General features: G+C 48.9%; 1 protein-coding gene across 1 annotated transcript in view; it reads left to right on the top strand.

The window, feature by feature from the left end:
* The window catches only part of col9a3 (collagen, type IX, alpha 3), a 160,472-nt gene that overhangs the window by 7,436 nt on the left and 132,040 nt on the right, over positions 1-20,996 (top strand). The window contains exons 3-4 of the mRNA XM_070894907.1: positions 17,571-17,606; positions 17,717-17,788. Of these exons, the coding sequence (XP_070751008.1) occupies positions 17,571-17,606; positions 17,717-17,788 (108 nt within the window). The remainder of the gene's footprint in view (positions 1-17,570; positions 17,607-17,716; positions 17,789-20,996) is intronic.

Genomic DNA, 20,996 nt, shown 5'->3' with positions numbered 1-20,996 from the left:
ATTCGGGATGGGCAATAAATGCTGGACTTGCCAGCGATGCCCACATCCTATGAACGAATACATTTTTAAAAATTGATCAGAGATGACAGCTGATTGTTCTGGGAGTTTGAGCAGGAGTGCAGTGTCACCATATCGCTCAGGGGCCCTCTCCATAAAGTTCAAGCAAAGCCACGCTCTCCACACAATCCCAGACGCTAACCCTTTGTCTTTGAACGAGACACTTGTTTCTGTATTTGTTTCTTCACCTTCTCTGTTCCAGGCAATGCTGAAGGGGCGGGATAAATGGGGTCTCCTGATTCCAGGGCTGTGCATGTTCCAGTCCTGATCCCAGCTGGTGTGTGGGACAGGCCCATAGCATTGAGGCGTGACTTTACACCCTACTGCCTCACGATTCAACGGAGTGGAGAATCGTTCGCTTTGCACTCAGCCCGCTCTTCATTTGCCGTTGACTTGACTGAGAGTGAAAATCAGGCAGGGTGTCAAACCAGCTGGTGTTTCGCTGTCGTCCACTCTGTGCTGCTGCTTGAGGTGAATTTCTGCATCAGATTGTGGAGCTGCTGCCCGGCCTGACACAATGCCCCTGCACCAGCAGTTTGGCTGAACTTCACGTTCGCAATTAACATGGAAGCTTGTCCTCTTGAAATCCACCAGAAGGTCCGACACACCCGCCAATCTCATTAATTTGGAGCAGTGGTTACATGAAATAATCCACAGGACAATGTCACACTGCGGACCCCGCAAACACAGCTAGATTCTTTTTTGCCCCACTAAGAAAGAAAGACTTGCATTTCTATAGCGCCTTTCATGACCTCAGGATGTCCCAAAAAACATTACAGCCAATGAAGTACCTTTTGAAGTGTAGGCACTGCTGTAATGTAGGAAACGCAGCAGCCAATTTGCGCACAGGAAGCTCCCACAAACAGCAATGTGATAATGACCAGATAATCTGTTTTATTGATGTTGATTGAGGGATAAATATTGGCCCCAGGACACCGGGGATAACGTCCCTGCTCTTCCCCGAATAGCGCCATCGGATCTTTTATATCAACCTGAGAGAGCAGACCTGGTTTAATGGCTCATCTGAAAGACGGCACCTCCGACAGTGCGGGGCTCCCTCAGTACTGCCCCTCCGACAGTGCGGCGCTCCCTCAGTACTGCCCCTCCGACAGTGCGACGCTCTCTCAGTACTGCCCCTCCGACAGTGCGGCGCTCCCTCAGTACTGCCCCTCCGACAGTGCGGCGCTCCCTCAGTACTGCCCCTCCGACAGTGCGGCGCTCCCTCAGTACTGCCCCTCCGACAGTGCAGCGCTCCCTCAGTACTGCCCCTCCGACAGTGCAGCGCTCCCTCAGTACTGCCCCTCCGACAGTGCAGCGCTCCCTCAGTACTGCCCCTCCGACAATGCGGCGCTCCCTCAGTACTGCCCCTCTGACAGTGCAGCACTCCCTCAGTACTGCGCCTCCGACAATGCGGCGCTCCCTCAGTACTGCCCCTCCGACAGTGCGGCGCTCCCTCAGTACTGCCCCTCCGACAGTGCGGCGCTCCCTCAGTACTGCCCCTCCGACAGTGCAGCGCTCCCTCAGTACTGCCCCTCCGACAGTGCAGCGCTCCCTCAGTACTGCCCCTCCGACAATGCGGCGCTCCCTCAGTACTGCCCCTCTGACAGTGCAGCACTCCCTCAGTACTGCGCCTCCGACAATGCGGCGCTCCCTCAGTACTGCCCCTCCGACAGTGCAGCGCTCCCTCAGTACTGCCCCTCTGACAATGCGGCGCTCCCTCAGTACTGCACTGGACTGTCAGCCTAGATTTTGATGCTCAAGACTCTGGAGTGGGACTTGAATCCATAACAGTTCAATATCAGCAGATTTTGTAAAAGGTAATACCCAGGCTGCATTATAAATTCAAAATATTATTGCACATTTATCACATGCTAGAAAAATATGCCCGCCTCTTGCACGCACTTGAAATAACACCAAAGATTTCTAGTATTTCTCACTAGAATATTTCAATACTTTTCATATAATTTGGTTAATCTTGTATAATTTACTAAAGTTCTTTAACGAAAGATATGGCATTTCTAAAGGGTCTTTTCACATCTCTTGCATGTCACAAGGAACTTAATACACAATGAACCATTCGTTGAAATGAAATCACCTTTAATAATTTTGATAATTTATCTCTTAAGCGCTACAATTCCTCTTCCAATGAAATAAGGACCAGAGCAGGGGGGGCAGAAGAGGCCATTGAACCAGAGTAGGTAGGTAGCAGGCCAGGTAGATAAGGTGGTTAAGAAGGCATATGGAATACTTGCCTTTATTAGCCGAGGCGTAGAATACAAGAGCAGGGAGGTTATGCTTGAACTTTACAACACTAGTTAGGCCACAGCTAGAGTACTGCGTCATCATCATAGGCAGTCCCTCGAAACGAGGATGACTTGCTTCCACGCCAAAGAGGGATGAGTTCACAGGTATTTCAATGAAGGACCTAATATTCCAGATCCAGAACTCCATGTTGAAGGGTGGAAGATGCCTGTGCGTGGATTTTTTTAACGTGGGGTGACCGTTGCACACCAGTCACCACACGGGCTTGACAGAGCTGGGTCTTGGTCCAGTGGCAAGGATTAACCAGGCCGACTGGAGACCAGCTCTGCTGCACGGAGCTAGTGCGCTCACATATCGCAGTGTGGGCTGGCCCGTGCTGCCCCTGGGCCCTTGCCTCTTCTGGGCCCCGAACTCCTGCCTCTTAGGGGAGCCAATTTAAAACCAAGTTGAGAAGGAATTTCTTCTCCCAGAGGGTTGTGAATCTGTGGAATTCTCTGCCCAAGAAAGCAGTTGAGGCTAGCTCATTGACTGTATTCAAATCACAGATAGATAGATTTTTAACCAATAAGGGAATTAAGGATTATGGGGAGTGGGCGGGTAAGTGGAGCTGAGTCCATGGCCAGATCAGCCATGATCTTGTTGAATGGCGGAGCAAGCTCGAGGGGCTAGATGGCCTACTCTTGTTCCTAATTCTTATGTTCTTATGTTCTTATGTTCTCTCCTGGGCCCCGATCACGTAGCTCTGCAATCTCTCTCCACTCCTTCACCCCGACCTCGCCACTCCTGCTGTACCTGCCCGCGCTCCAATCAGCGACCTGGACCTTGGTGATGTCCAATCCAGTCACCCTGTTCACAGCCGTCGCTCTCCTGAACCGGCTCATGCTGTGTCTTGAAGCTCCACACTGCTCCTCATTTAAAGCCCCGACCTGCTGATGGTCCTTGCTGGAGTACTGCGTGCAGTTCTGGTCACCACATTACAGGAAAGATGTGATTGCACTAGAGAGGGAACAGAGGAGATTTACGAGGATGTTGCCTGGTTTGGAGACCTTTTGCTATGAGGAAAGGCTGGGTTTGTTTTCTTTGGATCAGAGAAGGCTGAGGGGAGATCTTATTGCGATGTATAAAATTATGACTGGCTTAGAAAGCGTGGATAGGAAGGACCTATTTCCCTTAGCAGAGGGGTCAACAACCAGGGGGCATAGATTTAAAGTAATTGGTAGGAGGTTTAGAGGGGATTTGAGGGAAGATTTCTTCACCCAGAGGGTGGTGGGGGTCTGGAACTCACTGCCTGAAAGGGTGGTAGAGGCAGAAACCCTCACCACATTTAAAAAGTACTTGGATGTGCATTTGAATTGCCATAACCTACAGGACTACGGACCAAGAGCTGGAAAGTGGGATTAGGCTGGATAGCTCCTTGTTGGCCAGCACAAGGCCTCCCTCTGCTGTAAATTTCTATGATCCTGTGAGCAGAGGATATAGGAGACCAGTGACCCAGACTGGACCAGACATTGGGAGAGGATAGAGCAAGCCAGGCCAGGAAGGGAATAGCAGAAAGGGAAAAGAGCCATAGGCAGACAGCCAGTATTTGTCGGAAGGTTTGAAGCTTTGTGCATTAGAGTCTTTGAGTTCAGTTAGGTTTGGGGTTCAATTTCTCTATATCTCATGCAGCCAAATTACTGACTGTGACTGTGGCTTTCTGTCCCATAAGTAGAAAGAAAGGATTTGCATTTGTATAGCACCTTTCACAGCCTCAAGACATCCCTAAGTGCTTTACAGTCAATTAAGTATTTAAGTATAATGATGTAGGGAAATGCGGCAGCCCTTTGTGCACAGCAAGCTCCCACAAACAGCAATGACAGATAATCAGTTTCAGTGATATTGGTTGTGGGATAAATATTGGTCAGGACACCGGGGGTAACTCCCCTGCTCTTCCAATAATGCCATGGGATCTTTTACCTTGGGCCCTTGTTTTAATGTCTCATCCAAAAGACAGTACCTCTGACAATGCAGCGCTCCCTCAGTACTGCCCCTCCGACAGTGCGGCGCTCCCTCAGTACTACCCCTCCGACAGTGCAGCTCTCCCTCAGTACTGCCCCTCCGACAATACAGCGCTCCCTCTGTACTGCCCCTCCAACAGTGCAGCACTCCCTCAGTACTGCCCCTCCGACAGTGCAGCTCTCCCTCAGTACTGCCCCTCCGACAATACAGCGCTCCCTCAGTACTGCCCCTCCAACAGTGCAGCACTCCCTCAGTACTGCCCCTCCGACAGCACGGCGCTTCCTCAGTACCGCCCCTCCGATAGCGCGGCGCTCCCTCAGTATTGCCCCTCTGACATCATCATCAATCCCTCAGTCATCAGCATCATAGGCAGTCGCTCGAAATCGAGGAAGACTTGCTTCCACTCCAAAAGTGAGTTCTCAGGTGACTGAACAGTCCAATACGGGAATTACAATCTCTGTCACAGGTGGGACAGACAGTGGTTGAAGAAAAAGGTGGGTGGGGAGTCTGGTTTGCCGCACGCTCCTTCCGCTGCCTGCGCTTGATTTCTGCATGCTCTCGGCGACGAGACTCGAGGTGCTCAGTGCCCTCCCGGATGCTCTTCCTTCACTTAGGGCGGTCTTTGGCCAGGGACTCCCAGGTGTCGGTGGGGATGTTGCATTTTATCAGGGAGGCTTTGAGGGTGTCCCTCAAAACTCCCTCAGTACTGCCCCTCCAACAGTGCAGTACTCCCTCAGCATTGCACTGGGAGTGTCAGCCTGGATTATGTGCTCAAATCTCTGGAGTGGGGCTTGAAACCACCACTTTCAATCAACATAATCAGATTTCTGCTTGTGGGAGCTTGCTGTGCGCAAATTGTCAGCCGCATTTCCCATATTACAACAGTTAGTACACTCCAAAAGTACTTCATTGGCTGTAAAGCACTGTGAGACGTCCGGTGGTCGTGAAAGTCGCTATATAAACGCACGTCTTTGTTTCTTACTTTATTCTGCCCCAGAGGCAAGAGTGCTACCCACCGAGCCACAGCTGACACCCAGTACTTTATTAAACTTGCATTTATTATAATCCTTAGACACTGATAAATACTCACAGCCTGCTCCACACAGCTGCGACAGTAGAAATGTTGGGCCAATCTAGCTGCGGTGGGGCATCTCATGGCGTGCGTCAGGATGATTTGGCCCAATACCAATTTACTGATGGATACAAATCACATTTACGCCTCCCAAACCCGCGACCTCTGCCACCGAGAAGGTCAAGGGCAGCAGGCGCATGGGAACACCACCACCTCCACGTTCCCCTCCCAGTCACACACCATCCTGACTTGGAAATATATCGGCCGTTCCTTCATCGTCGCTGGGTCACAATCCTGGAACTCCCTCCCTAACAGCACTGTGGGAGCACCTTCACCACACGGACTGCAGCAGCAGTGGCTCACCACCACCTTCTCAAGGGCAATTAGGGATGGGCAACAAATGCTGGCCTTGCCAGCGATGCCCACATCCAGGAATGAATAGAAAAAAAAGCACAGAAACATAGAAACATAGAAAGTAGGTGCAGGAGTAGGCCATTCGGTCCTTCGAACCTGCACCACCATTCAATATGATCATGGCTGATCATGCAACTTCAGTACCCCATTCCTGCTTTCTCTCCATACCCCTTGATCCCTTTAGCCGTAAGGGCCATATCTAACTCCCTCTTGAATATATCCAATGAACTGGCATCAACAACTCTCTGCGGCAGGGAATTCCACAGGTTCACAATTCTCTGAGTGAAGAAGTTTCTCCTCATCTCGGTCCTAAATGGCTTACCCCTTATCCTTAGACCGTGACCCCTGGTTCTGGACTTCCCCAACATCGGGAACATTCTTCCTGCATCTAACCTGTCCAATCCCGTCAGAATTTTTCTGTTTCCATGAGATCCCCTCTCATTCTTCTAAATTCCAGTGAATATAAGCAAGTCGATCCAGTCTTTTTTCATATGTCAGTCCTGCCATCCCTGGAATCAGTCTGGTGAACCATCGCTGCACTCCCTCAATAGCAAGAACGTCCTTCCTCAGATTAGGAGACCAAAACTGAACATAATATTCCAGATGAGGCCTCACCAAGGCCCTGTACAGCTGCAGCAAGACCTCCCTGCAACTATACTCAAATCCCCGAGATGTGAAGGCCAACATGCCATTTGCCTTCTTCACCGCCTGCTGTACCTGCGTGCCCACTTTCAATGACTGATGTACCATGACACCCAGGTCTCGTTGCACCTCCCCTTTTCCTAATCTGTCACCTTTCAGATAATATTCTGCCTTCCTGTTTTTGCCACAAAAGTGGATAACCTCACATTTATCTACATTATACTGCATCTGCCATGTATTTGCCCACTCACCCAACCTGTCCAAGTCACCCTGCAACCTCTTAGCATCCTCCTCACAGCTCACACTGCCACCCAGTTTAGTGTCATCTGCAAACCTGGAGCTATTACATTCAATTCCTTCGTCTAAATCATTAATGTATATTGCCAGGCAATGACCATCTCCAAAATTAGACAGCCTAGCAACCTCCCTTGACATTCAGTGGCATTACCATAATCGAATCCCCAATCGACATACTGGGTGGCTCGCCATTGACCAAAACCTTGACTGGACCAGCCACATAAATGCTGTGGCTACTGGAGGCTGGGTATTCTGCGGCGAGTGTCTCACCTCCTGACTCTCCAAAGCCTTTCCACCATCTACAAGGCACAAGTCAGGAGTGTGATGGAATACTCTCCACTTGCCTGGATGGGTGAAGTTGCAAAAGCACTCAAGTGCGCTTGATCAACACCCCATCCCCCACCTTCAACATTCACTCCCTCCACCACCGGCGCACCGTGGCTGCAGTGTGCACCATCTACAAGATGCACTGCAGCAACTCGCCAAGGCTTCTTCGGCAGCACCTCCCAAACCCGGGACCTCCACCGCCCAGAAGGACAAGGGCAGCAGGCGCATGGGAACACCACCACCTCCACGTTCCCCAACAAGTCACACACCATCCCAACATGGACATATATCGCTGTTCCTTCATTATTGATGATTTAAAATCCTGAACTTCTTACCTAATAACACTGTGGGAACATCTTTACCACATGGACTGCAACAGTTCAAAGAAAGAAAGACATATTTATATAGCACCTTTCACAACCACCAGACGTCTCAAAGCACTTTACAACCAATGAAGTACTTTTTGAAGTGTAGTCACTGTTGTAATGTAGAAAACACAGCAGCACATTTGCGCACAGCAAGCTCCCACAAACAGCAATATGATAATGACCAGATAATCTGTATTTTAGTGATGTTGATTGATGGTTAAATATTTGCCAGGACACCGGGGATAAGTCCCCTGCTCTTCTTTGAAATAGTGCCATGGGATTTTTAACGTCCACATGAGAGGGCAGTTAGGGCCTCGGTTTAATGTCTCATCTGAAAGAGAGCTTCTCCATCAGTGCAGCACTCCCTCAGTGCTGCCCCTCCATCAGTGCAGCACTCCCTCAGTGCTGCCCCTCTGACAGTGCGGCATTCCCTCAGTACTGCCCCTCCGACAGTGCAGCGCTCCCTCAGTACTGCTCCTCTGACAGTGCGGCATTCCCTCAGTACTGCCCCTCCAACAGTGCAGCGCTCCCTCAGTACTGCTCCTCTGACAGCACAGCACTCCCTCAGTACAGCCCTCCGACAGTGCAGTACTCCCTCAGTACTGCCCCTTCAACAGTGCGGCACTGCCTCAGTACTGCCCCTCCGACAGTGCGGCACTCCCTCAGTACTGCCCTTCCGACAGTGCGGCGCTCTCTCAGTACTGCCCTTCCGACAGTGCAGCGCTTCCTCAATACTGCCCCTCCGACAGTGCAGCACTCCCTCAGTACTGCACCTCTGACAGTGCAGCACTCCCTCAGTACTGCCCCTCCGACAGTGCAGCACTCCCTCAGTACCGCCCCTCCGACAGTGCGCCACTCCCTCAGTACTGCACCTCTGACAGTGCGGCACTCCCTCAGTACTGCACCTCTGACAGTGCAGCACTCCCTCAGTACTGCCCCTCCGACAGTGCAGCACTCCCTCAGTACTGCCCCTCCGACAGTGCAGCAGTCCCTCAGTACTGCCCCTCCGACAGTGCAGCAGTCCCTCAGTACTGCCCCTCCGACAGTGCAGCACTCCCTCAGTACTGCACCTCTGACAGTGCGCCGCTCCCTCAGTACTGCCCCTCCGACAGTGCAGCACTCCCTCAGTACTGTCCCTCCGACAGTGCAGCACTCCCTCAGTACTGCCCCTCCGACAGTGCGGTGGTCCCTCAGTACTGCCTCTCTGACAGTGCAGCACTCCCTCAGTACTGCCCCTCCGACAGTGCAGCGCTCCCTCAGTACTGCACTGGAGTGTCAGCCTACATTAATGTGCTCAAGTTTCTGGAGTGGGTCTTGAACCCACAATCTTCTGACTCAGAGGTGTGATGCGACCCACTGAGCCACGGCTGACACTCAAGGAGAGGGCAACCACCACTACCTTCTCGAGGGCAATTAGAGATGGGCAATAAATGCCAGGTTTGCCAGCCTCGTCCACACCCCGAGATTTAATTTTTGAAAGTGCACGTAGTTCAGATCTAGCTCAGATTTTAGCTGATTTTTCTCCCATCAAAGCTGAAATCTGAGTGTCAAAATAAAATATGTAGCTAATATATTTCTAACTTGAGATAATTAATATCAATGCAGCCATTGTATAATAAGGGCCGGTGTAGTGGCAGGAACTTGCTCAGTAACGAGCCCTGTCACGAAGAGGTGCGCTCAATCTCAAAATAATTGAAAAGGCTAATGGAATGTTGGCCTTTTTCTCGAGGGGTGGGATTATGTTACAGTTATATAAAGCTCTGGTTAGACCCCCCCGGGACACTGCGTCCAGTTCTGGGCCCCGCCCCTCAGGAAGTCTGGATTGGCCTCGGAGGGGTAGCACCGCAGATTCACCAGAATAGTACCGGGGTTTAAAGGGTTAAATTCATAGAATCATAGAATGGTTACAGCACAGAAGGAGGCCATTCGGCCCATCGAGCCCGTGCTGGCTCTCTGCAAGAGTACTTCAGCCAGTCCCACTCCCCCACCCTTTCCCCGTAGCTCTGCAAATGTTTTCCTTCAAATACTTATCCAATTCCCCTTTGAAAGCCACGATTGAGTCTGTCTCCACCACCCGTTCAGGCAGCGCTTTCCAGACCCTAACCACTCGCTGCGTAAAAAAGTTTTTCCTGATGTCACTTTTGGTTCTTCTGCCAATCACCTTCAATCTGTGTCCTCTGGTTCTCGACCCTTCCACCAATGGGAACAGTTTCTCTCTGTCTACTCTGTCCAGACCCCTCATGATTTTGAACACCTCGATTAAATCTCCTCTCAACCTTCTCTGCTCCAAGGAGAACAACCCCAGCTTCTCCAGTCTATCCACGTAACCGAAGTCCCTCATCCCTGGAACCATTCTTGTAAATCGTTTCTGCACCCTCTCTAAGGCCTTCACATCCTTCCTAAAGTGCGGTGCCCAGAATTGGACACAATACTCCAGTTGAGGCTGAACCAGTGTTTTATACAGGTTCATCATAATTTCCACGCTTTTATACTCTATGCCTCTATTCATGAAGCCCAGGATCCCGTAAGCTTATTTAACTGCTTCCTCAACCTGCCCTGCCACCTTCAACGATTTGTGCATGTACACCCCCAGGTCTCTCTGTTCATGCACCTCTTGTACCCTTTAGTTTATATTTCCTCTCCTCACTAAAGCAATGGTCCTAGAACCGACCCCTGGGGAACACCTTCCTCCAATCCGAAAAACAACCGTTCACCACTACTCTCTGTTTCCTGTCACTGAGCCAATTTCGTATCCATGCTGCCACTGTCCTTTTTATTTCATGGGCTTCAACTTTGCTGGCAAACCTATTATGTGGCACTTTGTCAAACACCTTTTGGAAATCCATGTACACCACATCAAGCACATCGCCCTCATCAACCCTCTCTTATGAGGACAGGTTGCATAGACTGGGCTTGTATTTCCTTAATTTAGAAGGTTAAGAGGTAATCTAATTGATATGTTTAAGATAATTAAAGGATTTGATAAGGTAGACAGAGAGAAACTATTCCATCTATGGGGTGGGGGGAGGGGGGCAGTCCGATACAAGACGGCATAACCTTAAAATTAGAGCCAGGCTGTTCTTAGGGTGAACTCAGGAAGCAATTCTTCACACAAAGGGTAAACATGGAATAGTAGGCCATTTGGCCCTTCGAGCCTGCACCACCATTCAATATGATCATGGCTGATCATGCAACTTCAGTACCCTATTCCTGCTTTCTCTCCATACCCCTGATCCCTTTAGCTGTAAGGGCCACATCTAACTCCCTTTTCAATATATCCAATGAACTGGCCTCAACAACTTTCTGTGGTAGAGAATTCCACAGGTTCACAATTCTCTGGGTGAAGAAGTTTCTCCTCATCTCAGTCCTAAATGGCTTACCCCTTATCCTTAGACTGTGACCCCTGGTTCTGGACTTCCCCAACATCGGGAACATTCTTCCTGCATCTAACCTGTCCAATCCCATCAGAATTTTATTTTATATGCTTCTAAGAGATCCCCTCTCATTCTTCTAAATTCCAGTGACTATAAGCCTAGTCGATCCAGTCTTTCTTCATATGTCAGTCCTGCCATCCCGGGAATCAGTCTGGTGAACCTTCGCTGCACTCCCTCAATAGCAAGAATGTCCTTCCTCAGATTAGGAGACCAAAACTGCACACAATATTCAAGGTGTGACTTCACCAAGGCCCTGTACAACTGCAGCAAGACCTCCCTGCTCCTATACTCAAATCCTCTCGCTATGAAGGCCAACATGCCATTTGCTTTCTTTACCGCCTGCTGTACCTGCATGCCAACTTTCAATGACTGATGAACCATGATACCCAGGTCTCGTTGCACCTCGCCTTTTACTAATCAGTCACCATTCAGATAATAATCTGCCTTCCTGTTTTTGCCACCAAAGTGGATAACCTCACACTTATCCACATTATACTGCATCTGCCATGCATTTGCCCACTCACCTAACCTGTCCAAGTCACCCTGCAGCCTCTTAGCATCCTCCTCACAGCTCACACTGCCACCCAGCTTAGTGTCATCTGTAAACTTGGAGATATTACATTCAATTCCTTCATCTAAATCATTAATATATATTGTAAATAGCTGGTCGTGGAATTCTGTAACTTTCTCCTCCAAAAAGCTGTTCAGGCTGGGGGTCAATTGAAAATTTGAAAAAGATATTAAAAGTTACGGAACCAAGGCGGGTAAATGGAGTTAAGATACAGGTCAGCCATTATCTAATGAAATGGCGGAACAGGCTCGAGGGGCTGAATGGCCTCCTCCCATTCCTTTGTTCCTGTGTTCCTTAGTCTTAATTCCATCAGAAGCCAGATTTGTGACTCACCTTGTGTAGTCCTCGAGCCTACACCTGTGGACTGTAAGGGTCATTGAGCGTTCCCTGGGTGTAGGCTGTCAACTCACCTCTTGGGTGCTGACATATCGCCAATTGAATAAGGAAAGAGAGCGGAGAAAACTTGCCCAGAAAATCCCCATAAAAAATGAAATATTTTTTTAAAAATGTGCCTGTTATTGTTCTGCGTAGGAACTAGGTCAGAAACCTTCTGACTATCTGAGGCCCTGCTACCACCTTAAATATAGGACTCTAGTTAATTGTGATGAGGAATATTTCAGTGTACTTCCTGTATCGGTTTCTATGGAAATGAAGATGTGATGAGATGGTCCCAAGGGAATGTGCACAGTTAGAACTTTCTATCCATAGTTACCTCACCATATCCAAAGAGAAATACCTGAAGAGCCAGTGTTTATCCCTCAACCAACATCACTAAAACAGGTTATCTGGTCATTATCACATTGTAGTCTGCGGGATCTTGCTGTGCGCAAATTCGCTCTCACATTTCCTACATTATGATAGCACTTCATTGGTTGTAGCGCGCTTTGTTCCTTCCATTCCTTGCTTCCCTCATCACCCATCAAGAGGGCAGGCCGCACGTGCTGTGCTACGAATGGCCAGTAGGAGATGCAGCAGTGCCTGGGGTGACCCTGTGTTTTATCTCCCCCTCCACCCCCCCCCCCCCCCGCCATCCCCATACCCAGCCAACATGGCTTCATTTGGGGGAGTGCCTAGCTCCCCTGCCCCCTGCTCCCCCCCCCAACCCCCCACACTCCATTGCACAACACGTGTATAATGTATGCACCTGTGAGTATGCTTACATGTTTTTAGAGCTGTTGCATTGTGAGTGGCTTAGCCAGTCACGTGATGTTCACAAGACTCAATAAAACCCCAGCCAGTTGGATCTAGCTCGTCCACAATGAGGCAGGTGGTTGTGAGCCTGGTGGATGAACTGGTAATGTGTAGTGTGATTGTTAAACCTTTGTTAATAAACCAACTAGTTCTTAATAGCAATTTGTTGCGATGAATTCTTAAGCAAAGAACCCATGAAGCAAATACATTGCAACATGAATTTGGGGAACTGCCTGTGTGAAGGGTTGAGGATGAAAGTCTGGGTCGAACCGTTCCCCAGGACAGTGTATCAGAGATCCAATATGCTGCTCCACCCCGGATGCATTCATCTTCTATATCAGATTATATTTCATAAGAACATAAGAAATAGGAGCAGGAGTAGACCATTTGGCCCCTGGAGCCTGCTCCGCCATTCAATAAGATCATGGCTGATCTGATCATGGACTCAGCTCCACTTCCCTGCCCGCTCCCCATAACCCTTCACTCCCTTATCGCTCAAAAATCTGTCTATCTCCACTTTAAATATATTCAATGACCCAGCCTCCACAGCTCTCTGGGGCAGAGAATTCCACAGATTTACAACCCTCTGAGAGAAGAAATTCCTCCTCATCTCAGTTTTAAATGGGCGGCCCCTTATTCTAAAACTATTTCCCCTAGTTTTAGTTTCCCCTATGAGTGGAAATATCCTCTCTGCATCCATCTTGTCGAGCCCCCTCATTATCTTAATTGTTTCGATAAGATCACCTCTCATTCTTCTGAACGCCAATGTGTATAGGCCCAACCTACTCAACCTATCTTCATAAGTCAACCCCCTCATCTCCGGAATCAACCTAGTGAATCTTCTCTGAACAGCCTCCAATGCAAGTATATCCTTCCTTAAATATGGAGACCAAAACTGCACACAATACTCCAGGTGTGGCCTCGCCAATACCCTGTACAGTTGTAGCAGGACTTCTCTGCTTTTATGTTCTATCCCCCTTGCAATAAAAGCCAATATTTCATTTGCCTTTCTGATTACTTGCTGTACCTGCATACTAATTTTTTGTGATTCATGCACAAGGATTCCCAGGTCTCTCTGTACTGCAGTATTTTGCAATTTTTCTCCATTTAAATTATAATTTGCTTTTCTATTTTTTCTGCCAAAGTGGATTACCTCACATTTTCCCACATTATACTCCATCTGCCAAATTTTTGCCCACTCACTTAGCCTGTCTATATCCCTTTGCAGATTTTTTGTGTCCTCCTCACAATTTGCTTTCCCACCTATCTTTGTATCATCAGCAAACTTGGTTACATTACACTCGGTCCCTTCATCCAAGTCATTAATATAGATTGTAAATAGTTGAGGACCCAGCACTGATCCCTGCGGCACCCCACTAATCATTGTTTGCCAACCGGAAAATGACCCATTTATCCAGACTCTCTGTTTTCATGTTAGTTAACCAATCCTCTATCCATGCTAATATATTACCCCCAACCTCATGAGCTTTTATCTTGTGCAGTAACCTTTTATGTGGCACCTTATTGAATGCCTTCTGGAAATCCAAATACACCACATCCACTGGTTCCCCCTTATCCACCCTGTTCGTTACATCCTCAAAGAACTCCAGCAAATTTGTCAAACGTGATTTCCCTTTCATAAAACCATGCTGACTCCACTAGATTGAATTATGCTTTTCCAAATGTCCCGCTACTGTTTCCTTAATAATGGACTCCAGCATTTTCCCAATGACTTTTTGTCTGCCTCCTTTTTAAAATAGGGGCGTTACATTTGCGGTTTTCCAATCTGCTGGGACCGCCCCAGAATCCATGGAATTTTGGTATCACCACTATCTCTGCAGCCACTTCTCTTAAGACTCTACGATGTAAGCCATCAGGTCCAGGGGACTTGTCCGTCTTTAGTCCCATTATTTTACCAATACTACTTCATTAGTGACAGTGATTGTATGAAGTTTTCCCTCCCTATAGTCCCTTGATTATTCACTATTGAGATGTTTTTAGTGTCTTCTACCGTGAAGACCGATACAAAATATTTGTTCACAGTCTCTGCCATTTCCCTGTTCCCCATTATTAATTCCCCAGACTCATCCTCCAGGGGACCAACGTTTATTTTAGCCATTCATTTCCTTTTTATATACCTGTAGAAACGCCTCTCCTGAAGGCGCTAACTCACACTGGCACCGGGCTCTGGTCACTTTCCAGTACCTCACCCGCTGTTTCAGAATTGAGGGCTGCGTATTTAAACCCCCGAGTCTCAGTTCAAGTCTGCCAACGGAAATCCCACCCAGTCCGGGCAGCAGGAAATGGAACGAATAGAATAGAAATGACCATTTGTCCCAAATAGGTCATTTCTTGGTCCTGTCGGATGTCTGGTGATTATTGCTATGGAGAGAGCACTTGGCAGTGGGACTGGGTATAGTGTGGCAAAGTGTCAGCACAGATATGATGGGCTGAATGGCCCTTCTGTGAGTTACAGTTCTATGGAGGGAGTGTATTGACCCATATATAGCTACAGACATTCCCGGTGGGTCTCAGTTGTCCCTCATTGGTTCCCAGTCCAGCAGTGCCTCATTTTTTAAATTCTCATCCTTGTATTGAAAATCCTCCACGGCCTCGCCCGTCACTATCTCTGTAAACTCCTCCAGCCCTACAACCCTCTGAGATCTCAGCGCTCCTCCAATTCTGGCCTCTTGTGTATTCCTGATTATAATCGCTCCACCATTGGCAGCCATGCTTTCGGCTGCCTGGGCCCCAAGCTCCCTAAACCTCTCTGCCTCTCTCTCCTCCTTTACGACGCTCCTTAAACCCGACCTCTTTGACTAAACTTTTGGTCACCTGTCCTAATACCTCCTTATATGGATCGGTGTCAAATTTGTTTGATAATTGCTTCTGTGAAACGCCTTGGAACATTTTACTGGGTTAAAGGTGCTATATGAATGCAAGTTGATGTTATTGTTTGAAACTACTGGTTAGAGAAGTCTTGAGATGTTGTATGAAGCTCCTTTGATGTGACACCTTGATGTTCCCCTCCAGTGATGAAAGAAAGACTTGCATTTCTATAGCACCTTTCACAACCTCAGGATGTCCCAAAGCGCTTTACAACCAATGAAGTATTTTTTTGAAGTGTAGTCACTGTTGTAATGTGGGAAACACAGCAGCCAACCTGCGCACAGCAAGCTCCCACACAGAGCAATGACCAGATCATCTGTTTTTAGTGATGTTGATTGAGGGATGAATATCGGCCCCAGGACACCGGGGAGAACTCCCCTGCTCTTCTTCAAAATAGTGCCATGGGATCTTTTACCTCCACCTAAGAGGGCAGACGGGGCCTCGGTTTAATGTCTCATCCATAAGACGGCAGCAGGGAGGTGAAAGAGGCTGCCATTCCCCCAGTGGCCTGTCGCAGGATATTGCCAACCACTGCTTGGCCTGACTACCCCTGTCGATGGCGGGAAGCCAGCCTCCAGCGTGCAAATGATCCTGGGGCTCGGGGAGTCGACTAGGGTCACAGGTAACTCCGTGAAGGTCAGAGGTCCAGCCCGAGCCAAGATACCGGCTCCTCCCACAAAAAGACTAGGCTGTTGTTGCATTTTATGTAAGCAATGTTGGAACTACATTAGCTGATCAGTGTAGCACAGGAAGAGGAGGAGGCCGTCCAGCCCCTCAAACCTCATCAGCCATTCAATCAGATCGTGGCTGCTCTGTATCTAAACTCCATTTACCCGCCTTTCCTCCATATCCCTCGATACCCTTACCCAACAGGAATCTAGCGATCTTAGTTTTGAAAGCTCCAACGGACCCCAGCATCCCTGCTCCTTTGGGGAGAGAACCGCAGACTTCCTCTACCTTTCGTTTGGAAAGGTACTTGGCCCCGATGTTTAATGCATTAATACCCACAGTGAAACCATCATAATGGTAGCCCCTCCCCCCCCAGACCCCGGGGAGCCCCTCCCCCCCAGACCCCAGAGCCCCTCAACCCAGACCCCGGGGAGCCGCTCCCCCGCAGACCCCGGGGAGCCCCTCCCCCCAGACCCCAGGAAGCCCCTCCCCCCAGACCCCGGGGAGCCGCTCTCCCCACACTCCGGGGAGCCCCTCCCCCAGACCCCAGACCCCGGGGAGACCCTCCCCCCCAGACCCCAGAGCCCCTCAACCCAGACCCCGGGGAGCCGCTCCCCCGCAGACCCCGGGGAGCCCCTCCCCCGCAGACCCCAGAGCCCCTCCCCCAGACCCTGGGGAGCCCCTCCCCCACATCCAGAGAGCCCCTCCCCCCATACCCTAGGAAGCCCCCAGACCCCAGGGAGCCCCTCCCCCTCAGACCCCGGGGAGCCTTTCCCCTCATACCCTAGGAAGCCCCTCCCTGCAGACCCCAGGGAGCCCCTCCCCCCAGACCCCAGGAAGCCCCCTCCCCCCAGACCACAGGAAACCCTCTCCCCCCAGACCCCAGGGAGCCCCTCCCCACACCCCAGATTGGCCCTCCCCCCCCCCCAGACCCCAGCAGGTTTGGCAGATAACTGAGAGCCCCCATAAACAATGTTTTAAAAAAATATTGACACCTATAAAAAGTCCACCGTTTTTTTTTTACAATAAATCCAATCGGGAAATGAGGAGAAATGTCTTTAGTCAGAGAGTGGCCAGAATGTGGAACAGGAAGTGGTTGAGGCGAACTGTTTAGATGCTTTCAAACGGAGACTAGACAAGAACACGAGGGACAGGGGGAGAGAGAGATATGGTGAGAGGCTGAGATGAGGCGGATGGAATGGGAGGCGACTCGTGAGGAGTATAAACCCCAGCACAGATTGGCGGGGCCAAATGGTCTGTGCTGTGCTGTATATTCCATGTAATTCTATGAAAAAACTATTACCCTTGTTATTCACTATCTGCATTGTAAGATGTAATTCAATAATTGTAACTAACGGCGTCTCCTTTATGTTTAACAGGGTGAGCCTGGGCCTGCTGGATTGCCTGGTGCATTGGTAGGTCCACTGTCATAATGATTAAAATTCAGGCAAACGTTCTATTGAGAAGCACAATTGTTGACCATTTTACGGAGGTGCTTGGTGTGATTATCTTTATTTTTATTCAGGGACCAGCAGGTGAGTCAGGAGACCGAGGCTCTCCCGGAGCCCCAGGACTGGCAGGGCTTCCAGGAATAGATGTAAGTAAAGTTCACAAGACTTGATTCCCAAACCCGTTGCAAGTTACGAATGAACGGACCTGTGTTCAATGTTCATGTCCCCGCAATACCCTAAAGCCCTTCACAGCCAATGAAGCACTTTTTGGAGTGCAGTCACTGTTGCAATGTAGGAAATGCGGCAGCCAATTTGAGCACAGCAAGCTCCCACAAACAGCAGTCAGGTAAATGAGCAGTTCCTTTGTTTCTGGTGCTGTTGGTCGAAGGATACAATGCTGGCCAGGACACCAGGGAGAACGTCCCTGATCTTCATCAAATAGTGTTATGAGCAGGCCTTTGACTCATCCAAAACACAGCACCTCCAACAGTGCTGTACTCCCTCTGTACTGCACTGATGTGACAGCCTGGATTATGTGCTCCAGTGTCAGGAGTGGGGCTTGAACCCACAACCTTCTGTCGGATTGTCGTAAGAATCCAACTGGTTCACGAATGTCCTCGAGGGAAGGAAATCTGCCGTCCTTACCCGGTCTGGCCTATATGTGACTCCAGACCCACAACAATGTGGTTGACTCTTAACTGCCCTCTGAAATGGTCCAGCGAGACACTTAGTTGTGCCAAAAGAAGCACTTAACAGCGGTTCAAGGAGAAGGTTCACCAGCACTTTCTCAGGGCACCTAGGGATGGGCAATAGATGCTGGCCTTGATAATTCAGGCCACATCCTGAGAAAGGATTAAGAAAAAAAGTAAAAGAGAAAGACTTGTATTTATATAGCACCTTTCACAACCACTGGACGTCTCAAAGCGCTTTACAGCCAATGAAGTACTTTTTGATGCGTAGTCACTGTTGTAATATAGGAAACGCATCAGTCAATTTGCGCACAGTAAGCTCCCACAAACAGCAATGTGATAATGACCTGGATAATCTGTTGTTTTGTTATGTTGATTGAGGGATAAATATTGGCCAGAACACCCCTGCTCTTCGAAATAGTGCCATGGGATCTTTTACATCCACCTGAGAGAGCAGACAGGGCCTCGGTTTAACGTCTCATCCAAAAGACGGCCCCTCCAACAGTGCAGCGCGCCCCTCAGCAGTAGTGTCAGGATGGATTTATGTGCTCAGATCTTTCATACTCCAATCCCTGAACTGGGACTTGAACCCACAACTTTCTGACTCAAGAGTAGGCATGCTTCCCACTGAGCCACAGCTAACACTTAGCTGAAAGCAATTTAGCTGCATGGATACAGATAATAGTTAGGAAACATTTCTTTACACAAAGGTTAAGAACATAAGAATGTAAGAATTAGGAGCAGGAGTCGGCCATTCGGCCCCTTGAGCCTGCTCCGCCATTCAATAAGATCATGGCTGATCTTCGACCTCAACTCCACTTTCCTGCACTGTCCCCAGGTTCCTTGAATCCCTTAATATCCAAAACTCTATTGATCTCTGTCTTGAATATACTCAACGACTGAGCATCCACAGCCCTCTGGGGCAGAGAATTCCAAAGATTCACCACCCTCTGAGTGAAGAAATTTCTCCCCATCTCAGTCCTAAATGGCCGACCCCTGATCCTGAGACTGTGACCCCTGGTTCTAGACTCCCCAGCCAGAGGGAACATCCTCCCTGCATCTACCCTGTCAAACCCTGGAAGAATGTTGTATGTTTCAATGAGATCACCTCTCATTCTTCTAAACTCTAGAGAGTATAGACCTAGTCTACTCAATCTCTCCTCATAGGACAATCCCCCCATCCCAGGAAAGTCCGCAGACTTCTTGGCCAAAAGATTAGCCCCAATGATTTGCTCTATGTCGAAGGTGTTTGTATCTAACTTCCTGCAAATTGGTGCACAAGCTGTTAGAAACATAGAAACATAGAAAGTAGGTGCAGGAGTAGGCCATTCGGCCCTTCAAGCCTGCACCACCATTCAATATGATCTTGGCTGATCATTCCCTCAGTACCCCATTCCTGCTTTCTCTCCATACCCCTTGATCCCTTTAGCCGTAAGGGCCATATCTAACCCCCTTTTGAATATATCTAACAAACTGGCCTCAACAACTTTCTGTGGCAGAGAAATCCACAGGTTCACAATTCTCTGAGTGAAGAAGTTTCTCCTCATCTCGGTCCTAAATGACTTACCCCTTATCCTTAGACTGTGACCCCTGGTTCTGGACTTCCCCAACATCGGGAACATTCTTCCTACATCTAACCAGTCCAATCCCTTCAGAATTTTATATGTTTCTATGAGATCCCCTCTCATTCTTCTAAATTCCAGTGAATATAAGCCTAGTCGATCCAGTCTTTCTTCATATGTCAGTCCTGCCATCCCGGGAATCAGTCTGGTGAACCTTTGCTGCACTCCCTCAGTAGCAAGAATGTCCTTCCTCAGATTAGACCAAAACTGTACACAATATTCCAGGTGTGGCCTCACCAAGGCCCTGTACAACTGCAGCAAGACCTCCCTGCTCCTATACTCAAATCATCTCGCTATGAAGGCCAACATGCCAACATGCCTGTTCTTGCAATATTACCCAATTTCTTTTCATTCCATCTCTATATTTGCATCTTGCTCACTCAGTCTTGCTGTACATATTTTATACTGCACACTAGAATCTTACAGCGCAGGAGGAGGTCATTCGGCCCATCGTGTCTGTACCGGCTCTTTGAAAGAGCGATCCAACTATTCCCACGCCCCCTGCTCTTTCCCCACAGTCCTGCAAATTTTACATTTTTAAGTGTGTATCCAATTCCCTTTTCAAAGTTACGATTGAATCTGCTTCCACCGCCCTTTCGGGCAGTACGTTCCAGACCGTAACAACTCTCCTTATTTACTCTATCAAACCCCCTCCTAATTTTGAACACCTTTATTAAATTTCCCCTTAAACGTCTCTGCTCGAAGGTGAACAATCTCAGCTTCTCCAGTCTCCCCACAAAACTAAAGCCCCTCATTGCTGGGAGCGTCCTCGTAAATATCCCCTGCTCGGATAGAGCATAGATAGAGGGTTGGCTAACTAACAGAGAATACAGAGTCAGAATAAATGGTTCATTCTCTGGTTGGCAGTCAGTAACTAGTGGGGTGCTGCAGGGATCAGTGCTGGGACTCCAACTATTTACAATCAATATTAACAACTTGGACGAAGGGACTGAGTGTAATGTAGCCAAGTTTGCTGACGATACAAAGATGGGAGGAAAAACAATGTGTGAGGAAGATACAAAAAATCTGCAAAAGGACATAGA

Source organism: Pristiophorus japonicus, chromosome 12, assembly GCF_044704955.1.
Source record: "Pristiophorus japonicus isolate sPriJap1 chromosome 12, sPriJap1.hap1, whole genome shotgun sequence".
NCBI lineage: Eukaryota > Metazoa > Chordata > Chondrichthyes > Pristiophoridae > Pristiophorus > Pristiophorus japonicus.
This window is presented reverse-complemented; position numbering and strand designations above follow the sequence as displayed.